The sequence below is a fragment of the Monocercomonoides exilis genome (genome assembly GCF_001643675.1).
Source record: "Monocercomonoides exilis strain PA203 chromosome Unknown scaffold45-810774, whole genome shotgun sequence".
Classification (NCBI taxonomy): Eukaryota; Preaxostyla; order Oxymonadida; family Polymastigidae; genus Monocercomonoides; species Monocercomonoides exilis.
Window position 1 is genome coordinate 775,635 of NW_027150590.1, and position 11,704 is coordinate 787,338.

At 37.0% G+C, this 11,704-nt stretch overlaps 3 protein-coding genes across 3 annotated transcripts; 2 read left to right on the top strand and 1 right to left on the bottom strand.

Annotated features, from left to right (window-relative positions):
- Positions 1 to 94: 94 nt before the first annotated feature.
- MONOS_8459 (alpha-amylase) lies at positions 95 to 1,793 on the bottom strand. The gene has a single exon (XM_067878872.1). It carries the CDS (start codon positions 1,760 to 1,762, stop codon positions 383 to 385), a length of 1,380 nt encoding a protein of 459 aa, XP_067721847.1. The 5' UTR covers positions 1,763 to 1,793; the 3' UTR covers positions 95 to 382.
- A 488-nt stretch (positions 1,794 to 2,281) lies between these two features.
- On the top strand, positions 2,282 to 9,728 carry MONOS_8460 (uncharacterized protein; the record flags this gene model as incomplete). Its single annotated transcript, XM_067878874.1, has 3 exons — positions 2,282 to 3,600; positions 4,012 to 4,382; positions 4,770 to 9,728. 3 exons carry the CDS (start codon positions 2,282 to 2,284, stop codon positions 8,813 to 8,815), a joined length of 5,736 nt encoding a protein of 1,911 aa, XP_067721848.1. The 3' UTR covers positions 8,816 to 9,728.
- A 413-nt stretch (positions 9,729 to 10,141) lies between these two features.
- Positions 10,142 to 11,677, top strand: MONOS_8461 (uncharacterized protein; the record flags this gene model as incomplete). Its single annotated transcript, XM_067878875.1, has 3 exons — positions 10,142 to 10,420; positions 10,466 to 10,619; positions 10,815 to 11,677. The coding sequence occupies 3 exons, from the start codon at positions 10,142 to 10,144 to the stop codon at positions 11,675 to 11,677; spliced, it is 1,296 nt and encodes a 431-aa protein (XP_067721849.1).
- Positions 11,678 to 11,704: the final 27 nt, after the last annotated feature.

The window sequence follows — 11,704 nt, forward strand, 5'->3', positions numbered from 1 at the left end:
AATGATATTAATTTTGGGATTTGATTTATGAAAAGTTTCTAAATTCAGTTTTTGCTTAAGCTTTAATCTTATTATAAAACAAAAATAATCCTGATATTCATAAATAAGACAGCATATTTATCAAACAAAAAGCTATACTCACAGTTGTAATAAAAATTATATATATACAGAAATAATCCTTTATCCAAATACCAACAGCATAAAGGATTTAGTAATATATATGAAGAAACAAACTGAAAAATTAACAAACATACTGAGAAAATAAAACGACAAAAAAATGAAATTCTGAAAAAAATAATTCAATTAGCCAATATAATTGCTAACTCTTTTTTCAACAAATAAAAATATCCCTCCTTAAAGATTAGTTCCAAAATCAAAAATTTCATGCTTTAACCCAAATTTGTGGTTGTCCGTTGTTGATGCGTACTTCGAGACCATCAGAAATTGTTTGAGTGTTTCCAGAAAATATTTCTCTAACTCTTTCTCCTCTGTTAAATGGAGTGTATGTCAGTTTGCGTTGAACATTTCCATCATATTGATTTGTTGTACATACAAGTGTGGTTCCGCGGGAGAAAGCATAAAATTGATCATCAATGTATCTTTCAATTTGAGGCTCTCTGGAATTAATTCTTTGTCTTTGCTTTGCGGCTGTTGAAATAAATCTGTACAATTCGTGATTCTTATTCCATCCAGCTCTCCATAATGGCTCTCTGTTATTTGGATCATCTCCTCCATTGAATCCTTGCTCAGTTCCATAGTACACAAGTGGAATGGAAGAAGCCATGATATTGTAAGCAAGCGCATTCTTTAACGCTCTCCAATCACCGTTAATGTTCAACCATCGTTTGTTGTCGTGATTATCAATAAATCCTCCTAAAATGCTGGCATCAATTCCAACATTTGCATATTCATTCAATCTGTTTCTAATTTGGTAGCATGATTGATGGTAAGCATAAACATTGATTAAAGTGTAGTACATTGGATATGACAATTGACCTCCCATCACGTCATAATAAGGTTTCAAATAATTAACGTTTCCGTCAAAGACTTCACCAAGCATGTAAATATTTGGTACACGTTGAGAGAGTTCGCCCCAGAACCACTTTGGAACATGTTTCACTGTATCAATACGAATTCCATCAAGATTGTATTCCTTGATTATCCATTGGCACCACTTAATCAGCTCGTCTTTAACCCAACTATTTTCCTGTTTCAAATCTGGGAGATCTGCAACTCTGCAATTCTCAATTTTCCATTGATCGCTGTAATCAATTGAACACCAATCATGATAATGCTCTGCTCTGTCAAATGGTTTAATTCTGCCAAAATCTGTTCCAACTGGTCCAACATGATTGAAAACCAAATCAACCATCACCCAAATATCACGTTTTTTGCATTCATTTATCAAGTTGCGTAAATCGCTTTCCGATCCGAAATTAGTATTCAATGCATAAAAATTTGTTGCGTGGTAGCCATGATATGATCCTTGAGTATTTTCTACGATTGGTGAAATCCAAATCGCGTTCATGCCAAGATCTTGGATGTAATCCAAATGATTCATTATTCCTCTGTATGATCCACCGCAATAATTCCCAAGATTACATGAATAGTTATTATTATCGCTTCTTGCAAAACGATCAGTTAAAATTTGATATATGATACGCGTCTTCCAGTCATCATATGATCTTCCAACAACAATTTCATTTGTATCATTTGCAGCACTCACAAACAAAATTGATAAAAATCCCAAAAAGTACAACATCTCAAACACAAGCGAATCTTATAAGCAATTTAAGGTTTTCAGATCATTGTTTTGTTATTCCGTTTGACCATTTCTTTTCATTTTGAACTTGATAAATATGATGTTAGCGATTTCCAAAAGAAAACCAGGAATTTCCTTTAATAAATATATATTTTCGATATTAAGATGGTTTTGATCACAATGAAAATAATAATCAAAAATGATATTTGACCCAAATATTAGCGATAATTTATCTTTAGTTGATAATTTTGACGTTAAAGATAATGTATTTTCCTATTTTTATTGATTTAGAACTTTTTTTTAAAAAATTTCCTGAATTAGTATTATCAACAATTTCCACAAAAATCTGATTATCAAAGCAGAGAAACTTATCGTTTAAACGGAAGCTTTGCAAATTATCTTCTTGGAAACGTAGATTCAGATTCAGAGGATATTTCTGCTTCATCTTCAGATTCACTTCGAAACGAACAAGAAAGTTCAAGTAGTCAGGAACTTTTAGAATCAATCAAATTAACTCACATGAGAGCGCGAAAAAAGAATTTCGAAATATTAATATCTAGTGATTCTGGATTTGAAGAAAAATCATCAAAAAAGAAATTTTTTTTCCCACGAAAGAAATCGAAACAAAACCGAAAATTGAACAAAAAACTCAGAAGTAATGATCAACTGACCTATCCAATATATACTCATAAATCATCTGAAGATGGTTCCATTAATAATGCGTCTCAAATTCAAATGTTCCGTTCTGCCTCACTTTACTTTGCAACGAAATTTTCATACAAAACTTTGAAGTTCCCAATACTGTTATGTTCTCCTTCACTTTCCACCGTTGATTCTGAATCTTCTCCATTCTCTGTTGCACAAGTGGCTTGCTCAAACATCAACCTTCCCAAATTGTGGTGCGTTATTCCTGTCGATCCAAGAGCAGAGTCTGTGTGTGTGAAATGCCGCTTGGTTGACTACAATCAGCTGCTGGTGACTGGCTTCCAAGCCTTTTTCAACCACGGCTCGCTGCTTGTCCACGCAGTGGTGGTGCTTGACTGCGACAACGACGACGACAATGCAGAAGAAGAAGAAGGAGAAGGCAAAGAAGGCGAAGGGATCAGAAGCAGCAGCAGTAGCGGAGGAGGGGGTGCGAACGATATGCTGGATGACAGTGACTACGATTTCGAGGACGAGCTGTTTGATTTTGGAGGAGAAGGAAGAGGAAGAGGAGAAGGGAGTCCGTCATTGGGCAATGTGGGAGTCGGGTTTATGGGAATGTCTATGCAGCAGGAGAGCAAAAGGCGTATGAGCCCAGAGATGAGAGAGAAAAAAAGGAAAGAAAGATGGATGCAGCGTGTCTTGAAGACGATGCACAGCCCAAAAAGGGGGCGAGTGGCGTTTTCTCTGGTGACAGAGACAGAGCCTATTCTCTCTTCGTTCGGGGCAGATGGGTCAGTGAGAATGAGTGAGGAGAAGGAAATGCGTGATTATTCTGTTGATTCTTCTTCTTCTTCTTCTTCTAATTTCTCTTCCTCTTTAGCTTCTTCATCATCTTCCTCTTCTTCATATTCAAATGCAACTTCATTACTCCCATCATCATCTGCATCATTTTCTTCTCATTTGTTCAATTCATCTGCTTTTCCTTCATCATCATCATCTTCTTCTTCTTCATTTTCTTCTTCTTCCTTTTCCTCCTCTTCTTTTCCCTCTTCTTCTTCTTATTCCTCCTCCTCCTCCTCCTCTTCTTCTTCTTCCTCCTCTTCTTCTTCTTCCTCTCTCTCTTCATTTTCTTCACATCATTTCGATCCACCTTTGTCCCCCTTCTCCCCTTCTCTTCCTTCTCCTTCTCTCATGTCTCCTTATCTTCCACCTTCTTCTTCTTCTTCTTCTTCTTCTTCTTCTTCTTCTTCTTCTCTAATTACCCCTTCTTTTCCTTCTCCTCTTCTCTCTTCCCCCTTTTCTCCGTATCTTATCCCTCCTCCTTCTTCCTCTTCTCTTTCTCTTTCTTCTTTTTCCTCCTCTTCTCTTTCCTCTTCTTCTTCTTCTTCTCTTTCCTCTTCCTTTTCTCCTTCTCTTCCTTCATCATCATCATCTTCTTCTTCTTCTTCTTCCTCTTCTTTCTCTTCTTCCTCTTCTTCCTCTTCTCCCTCTCTCCTCCCTTCCATGAGCTACCTTTTCCCTCCCTTCCAAAAGACTCTTCTTCCTTCTTCTTCTCCTCTTCTCTCTTCTCTCACCCTTCTTTTTGCTTCGATTGTCAAAACAAGCGCTGTTTCTGTGCTGCTGAAGGCGATTTTGAGTGACGTGAATGTGGCTGGTGGAGAAGCGATGAGTGGAGATGTGGAAGAGGAGAAGAGGAAGGAGAGGGAGAGGGATAGAGAGAGAGGGAGAGAGAGAGAGAGAAAGGAGAAGGAGGAGAAGGAAAAGAAGGAAAGAGAGAGGGAGAAGAGAGAAAAAGTGGATGAGACGGAAGAAGAAGAAATGGAAGTGGAGGAAGAGGAAGAGAAAGAAGAGGAAGAGGAAGAAGAAGAAGAAGAAGATGATGAGGAGGAGGATGATGATGAAGATTATGAGGAGTATAAAAGGAAAAGAAGAGTACGGAAAGAAAGGAGGAGAAGGAAGATGAATAGGAAAAATGGTGTGAAAAGAGAAAAAGAGGAGAAAGAGGAGAAAGAGGAGAAAGAGGAGAAAGAAGAGAGAAGGGAAAAAGATGTGGAAGAAATTGAAAAAGAGGAAGAGGAGGAGGAGGAGGAAGAAGAAGTGATAAGCATTGAAATGGAGAAAGAAGGAGAAGAAGAGAAAGAAGAGAAGAAGGAGAAGAGAGGAAGAGGAAGAGGAGGAAGAGGAAGAAGAAGAAAAGAAGCAGAAAAAGCGAATGAGAAGAAGAAGAAGAAGAAGACAGAAAGAGGAAGAGGAAGAGGAAGAGGAAGAGGAAGAAGAAGGAAAGAAAGTGAGAAAGAGGAGAAAGAGAAAGAGAAGGAGAAAGAAGAAATGAGAAAGGGAAAAGGAAAGGGGAAAGGGAAAGGGAAAGGGAAAGAGAAAGAGAAGAATAGCAATGAAATGAGTGAGATGAATGACATGACAGAAGATGTGAAGGAAATCGAATTTGAGAGCATTTCATCAGGGTTTGATGTGATTGTGCTGGAGTCTGAGGCAAATGAAGAGAAAGAAGGAGGAAAAGGAGGAAGAGGAGGAAGAGAAAGAGAGAGAGAGAGAAAGGAAGAAGAAGAAGAAGAAGAAGAAGAGGAGGAGGAGGAGGAGGAAGGAGAAGAAGGAGAAGAAAGAGGGAGAAGAAGAGGAAGAGGAAGAAGAGGAAAGAAGAAGATAAAAGGCAATTATGCATACAAACCTTATGAATTTGCAAGGAAGATATTTGTGAGTGAAATGGAAAAACAAAAGAAAGAAGAAGAAGAAGAAAGAGAAAGAGAAAGAGAAAGAGGAGAAGAAGAAGTTGATGATGATGAAGAAACAGAGGTTATGGATGAAGCATTAACAAATAAGAACATAAACATGAATGAAAAAGAAGAAGAAGAAGAAAAAGAAGAAGAAGAAGATGATGATGATGAAGATGAAAAAATGAAGAAGAAGAAGAAGACGATGATGATGAAAGAAAGAGCAGCACAAATAAGAAGAAGAAAGCAAGTGTTTGATTATGGAAGAATGAGAAAGAGGAGAAGAGGAAGAGGAAGAGGAAGAGGGGGAAGGAAGAGAAAAGATAATGAGATGATGATGAATATGGAAGAGGAAGAGGAAGAAGAGGAGGAGGAGGAAGAAGAAGAAGATAAAGAAGAAGATGGCATTGATAATGAAGAATACAACGAAGCAGGAAAGAAAGAAAGAATTGAAGCTATTTTAGAAGGAGAAGGAGACGAAGAAGGAAGAGAAGGAAGAGAAAGAAGAGAAAGAAGAAGAGGAGGAGAAGAAAATGAAGAAGAAGGAGAAGGAGAAGAAGAAGAAGATGATGAAGACATTGAGTCAACAGCACGTTTTTATCTTTCCTTTCAGAAGTTGCAAGAGAGAAAAGCGAAAATTAGAGAGAAATACAAAAATGACAGAAATATTCATCTTCTTCCTTCTTCTATTGCTTCTTCTTCTCTTCCTCCTCCTCCTCCTCCTCCTTCTTCTTCTTCTATTGCTTCTATTGCTTCTTCTGGAGAAGGAAGAAAGGAGGAGAAGAAGGAAGAAAGAGAAAAAGAGAAAGAAAAGGAGAAAGAGAAAGAGAAAGAGAAGGTAAGAGAAAGAGAAAGGGACAGAAGAGAGAAAGAAACGGAACAAGAATCATCTTTTCTTTCGACTTCAGACAAAAACGTGTTTGAAATGGAAGCAGAACAAGAGAAAGAGCAATCTTCTGAGAAGAAAAATTTGAAAATTAATATTCCTTCTTCTTCTTCTTCTTCTTCCTCTTCTTCTTTATCATCATCATCATCTTCTTCTCTTATTTCTCCCTCTCTTACATCTTCATCTTCACTTTCACCTTCACCTTCATCTTTGTCTATGTCATTATCATCATCATTACCCTCTTCTTCTTCTCTTTCTCCTTCTCCTTCTCCTTCTCCTTCTCCTTCTCCTTCCTCTTCTCTTTCTCTTTCTCCTCTTTCTCCTTTTTCTTCCATTTCTCCCCCAAAAATCACTCAAAATCCTATCCAATCATCATTATCTTCTTCTTCTCCCTCCTCTTCTTTAACCTCTTCTTCTTCCTTCTCTTTTTCTCCTCCTTCTTCTTCCTCCTCCTCTTCCTCTTCTTCCTCTTCCCTCTTCCTCTACCCTCCTCTCTCTCTCCCAGACAAGCTTCTCCGCTCTCCCAAGTTCATTGGAGAGGCTGTGTGTTATTGGAACACCAACAACCTTCCACTCAGAATGCTCGTGTTGCCAAAGAGGAAGAGAGGAAGGCCTCCTGGGTCATTGAACAAGCAGAAGAAGGGAAGAAGGGAGAAGGGGGAAGGAAGAGAAGGAGGAAGAAGAAGAGAAGAAGAAGAAGAAGAAGATTTAAGAGGAGAAGGAGATGATGGTGATGATAAAGAAGAAAAAAGAGCAAGAGAAAGAGAAAGATCAAAATCAAACACAAATCCCTTCAATAGAACCCATCCATCTTCCAATTCCTCGAATACAAAGGAGAATTCCACTGCTCTTTCTCTTCTTTCTCGTTTCAGCCCGATTTCAGCGATTCCGCTCAAGTCTTCCTTTGAAGACGTGCAGATGTCTCTTCTGGCAGACAGGTTGGCTCACAAACAGGAGGGAAACGAGGAGAAGATGGAGAAGATGGAGAAGGAGAAGGAGAAGGGGAAGGAGAAGGGGAATTCGGTTGCTGTTTTTTCTTCTTCTGCTTCTTCTGTTTCTGCTTCTTCTGTTTCTGCTTCTCCTCTTTCTACTTCTCCTCTTCCTTCTTCTTCTTCTTCTTCTTCTATTCAAGTTTCTTCTTCCATTTCTTCTTCTCCTTTTTCTTCTTCTTCTTCTCTTCCGCTTGTTTCTTCTTCTCCATTTAATTCTTCTTCCTCTCTTTCTCCTCTTCCTTCTTCTCCTATTTCATCTTCTCCTTTCTCTTCTTCTCCTTCTGCTTCCATTTCTTCTTCCATTTCTTCTCCTTCTCCTTCACCTCTTTCTTCTTCTTCTCTTTCTTTTCCTTACTCTTCCTCTTCCTCTTCTTCTCCATTTTCTTCTTCTTCTTCTTCCCTCTCTCCTTCTCCTCCTTTGCTCTCTTTCAAACATAATAATAATTCACCTCCTCTTCCTTTTGCTTCTTCTTCATCTTCATCATCCAATTTAATTTCTTCTTCTTCTTCCTCTCCATATAATTCTTCCTCTTCTTCCTCTTCTTCTTCCTCTTCTTCTTCCTCTTCTTCTTCCTCTTCTTCTTCCTCTTCTTCTTCCTCTTCTTCTTCCTCTTCTTCCTCCTCCTCTTCCTCCTCTTCTTCTCCATTATCATCATCTTCGTTACCTTCTTCTTCTTTCTCTTTCTCTCCTCCCTTTTCTTCTTCTTCTTCCTCCTCCTCCTCCTCTTCTTCCTCTTCCTCTTCTTTGCCCTCTTTTCCTGCTTCACTTCAACACACTCCATCTTTCAAAAATCCTTTTTCTTCTCCTTCTCCTCCTTTTCCTTCTCCTTCTTCCTCTTCATTTTCTTTCTTCTCTTCCCCCTTGTCATCATCATCATCATCATCATCATCATCATTTTCTTCTTCCTCTTCTCTTCCTTCTCCTCCTCTTCCTTCTTCTTCATTTCCTTCTTCTTCTCTTTCTTTTCCTTCTTCTTCTTCTTCTTCTTCTTCTTCTTCTTCTTCTTCCTTCCAATCAATCTTCATTCAACCATCCATCTTCCCTACAAACACAAAACCTTCTTCTATTTTGTCTGCGTCTCAACATTTCATCCACACAAGCAAGACAAATTCTGTCTCTTCTTCTGCTTCTAATCCTTTTTCGCCTTCACAAACAATTTATTCTTCTTCTCCTTCTTCCTCTTCCTCTTCTTTTTCTCCTTCTCCTTCTTTTTCTTCTTCTTCTCTTTCTTTTCCTTCCTCTTCCTCTTCCTCTTCTTTTTATACAAATTCTCCTCCTTCTTCTTCTGCAATGAAGACAATCGTCTCATCATCTCCTTCATCATCATCACAATCACAATCACAATCACCATTTTCTCCTCCTCCTTCTTCTTCTTCCTCCTCTTCTTCTTCTTCTTCCTCTTCTTCTTCCTCTTCTTTTACCTCTTCTTCTTCCTCTTCTTTTACCTCTTCTTCTTCCTCTTTCCCATCTTTTCCATCTCCTCCTTCAAACTCTCCTTTTCCTCCTTTTTCTTCTCGATCAATCGATCCATTTCTGTACTCTTCAATCAAAAGCTCTCCTTCCTCATCCTCATCCTCTTTCTCTTCCTCTCTTTCCTCCTCCTCTTCCACCCCTTCTTCTTTGTCTTCCTCTTCCTCCTCACCTTCTTTTTCTTCTCCTTCTCCTTCATCATCGTCAACTTCTTCCTCTTCTTCTTCTTCTCTTCCTTCAAATTATTCTTCGCTCAATTCTTTTTTGGCCTCAAATACGATCGTCACACAGCAGATGGCACTCGCCAATCCGAATAACCTGACTGTTTGAGGTCTTTTCGAAGAATGCTTTATTTCTAAATGTTTATTGAGATGATATAGTTATTTTTTTATGTTTATTTTTATTTTTATTATTTATTTATTTGATTCACTTTGGAGAAAGAATTGTGGATTCTGAAGTTTTTATTCTTTTTCTTATTATTTTTAATTATTAAAAAAAAATTTTTTTTTTTTTTTTTATCTTCCAGATTTTCAGAAATATTTTTATAAAGCATAAAACTTTTCGTTTTTTTCCTGTTAATATTTATATTAACAAATATCAGAAAAGGGTTGTTCGTTTCTATTTTTAAAAAAATCACACATAACATGAAATATCCTTTTTGAAATTATTCTTTCTTTCGAGTTGTGATCAAAAATATTTCCTCAATGAAATTTTTGAAAAAACAGTTACAAAGGTTAGTTCATTCTGCTCATGATGATGTAATTAAGGATATGTGGAAAAATTCTTTAATTTAAGAAAAAAAATTGGATTATTTCCATTCTTTTTCTGCTTTCATTTCTTAATAAGTTAATCATTGTTGTGCTTAAAATATTGTTTCAAAATCGATAAACAAGAAACATTCAAAATGATGGATGGGACACAATTCTGAAAACTTAAAAAAACTGTCCCTCTTAAAATATTCAACAATTCCAATTGAGGGAAAAAAAAGAAGAAAAGGAAACAAACAAACAAACAAATAAGTTGTTAAACAAAATAAAATATAAAAACTTTGCCATAATTGATGTTTTGCCTTTATTTTTATAATCTCGAATATAGTTAGTGTTGATAATTGTGGACTCTTTCAATTGCTGTAAACAATGACAATATCTCATCAACTATTAATTGTTGCATTTCGACTATTGATCAAATAATCACTTCAATAAATGCAAACTTATATGAATTGTTTCCATCATTCATCCAATTCCAAGAATTATTTTTTTTAATTGGGTTATAATTTTATCTTGACCTTTTTTTATCAAAACCTTTTTTTTTAATTTATCATTATCTTTTCCCACAATTTCATATTTTTAAAGATTTTTAAGTATATATATGAATTCAATAGATAAAAATAAATCCATTTTGCAACAAACCCAATTTCGAATGGGGGGGGGGGGGAGATGTGGGGGTTTAGCCCCTTCATTGAACTTCTGTGTGGAATTGGAGGGTTACATGGGGCATAAAACCTTCAGTTTGTTTAAAACGTTATTTTTCGATTTTTTTTTTCATTTCATCTCTATAAAAAAATAAAAAATTGTTATAATCGTAAAAATATTATTATAAAAATGAAAATATCCACAAAAACAAAATTAAAAGAAGGTCAGTAAATTACAGAGAGAAATGTCTTCACGCAAGTGTAGGAATTATTACAGTCGGCTGGAGCGAATGGCTCACATCGTTGTCGATGGAGTAGTTCGCTTTCCGGATGCTATTAATTCCAAGGAATTCAGCCGTGCAGGAATAAAGAATGCAGTTCGAGCACTGAGAAAAGGAAGGCTTGTTGGAAAAGTTGGCAGACCTGCAGCAGTAGTGGGCGAAAAGGAACAAAGAGTTTTAGACATTATTCACATTGAAGCAAAGTCTGGAACATGTTTAACTTTGAAAAAAACAAGAGAATTGGTTTGTTTAATTTTTATTAATATGTTTTAATCATTTGTTTTTCAGATAGAAAATGTTATAAACGACAACAATGACGAAGACGCACCATTTACCGAAGTTTCAATATCTGCCACACATGGCTTTGTCAAGCGTCATCCTGAGCTGATGACTGGAACGCCGAAGAATTTGGACATCAGCAGATTGGCTGTTTCGTGCAAAAGTGTTTTTAAACACTAATGAAAAATTCTCGAAGATCTGAATGAAAAGTTTCACAACAAGCCAGCTCTTATTATCAACATCGACAAATCTTCAACGTGCGTTCCCTCAGATTCAAAATAGCTTGATACGCACTCTGCTGATGCGAAAGTTGGTTTCACAAAAGAACATCCAAGAATGATAAATTCTACATTCGTAGCAGCTGTTGCAGCGGACGGATATGCCTTTCCTTCAGTCATTTTGTGGCCAAGTGCAAAGCTGCCAGAAGAACTGAAATGCCTGCTATCTCCAACGCATGAGATATGGGCAAATGGAAGCGGCTGGATGGACAACGAGTGCTTCAAAATGCATGCTCTCACTGTTCTTCTGCCTTCTATCATCGAAAGAAGAAAGCGCATGTCACTTGAAAACGAACACATTCTTCTCCTCCTTGATTCGCATGGATCTCGCGCAGATCCATCGATCTGGCGAGAATTCCAAAAGCAACAAGTCGACGTTCTAACCTTCGTGCCACACAGGACACACCTCTGTCAGCCGTTAGACAGAGGAGTGTTTGCTGTATTCAAATCTGAACTGACAAACAGATTTGAGGCTCCCTCTTCTTTTTCATCTTCCTCCAAACGAGCAGCAATTTCCGACGTTCTGCCTCAAGCCATCCACACTGCATTGTCTCCTTCTGTGATTCAGAAAGCTTTTGTCTGCAGTGGTGTTCTGCATAATACTTCTGGGCCAGTTCTTTTGAAACTGCCCGAATCTTCAATTTACCCTCTTCCATCCCGAAGAAATAGATTCAACTTTTATGGAAAAGTGATAACCGACGAAAATCTTTTAGAGAAATGGGAAAATCATTTGAAAATGAATATTGAAAGGAAAAATGAAATGGATGAAAAGGAGAAAGATGAAGTGAAGACTGTTGTGGATGAAAAGAAAAAAATAAAAAGAAGATTTCTTCATGTGAAAAACGATGATTCTGATGAAGAAAAGAAAGATAATGCATTAAATCGAGCTGAAGGAAAAAGGAAAGTTATCAGAAGAATTAATTCTGATTTTGTTTTCTTTTAATTATGTTGTTTTTTGAATTTTTTTCAC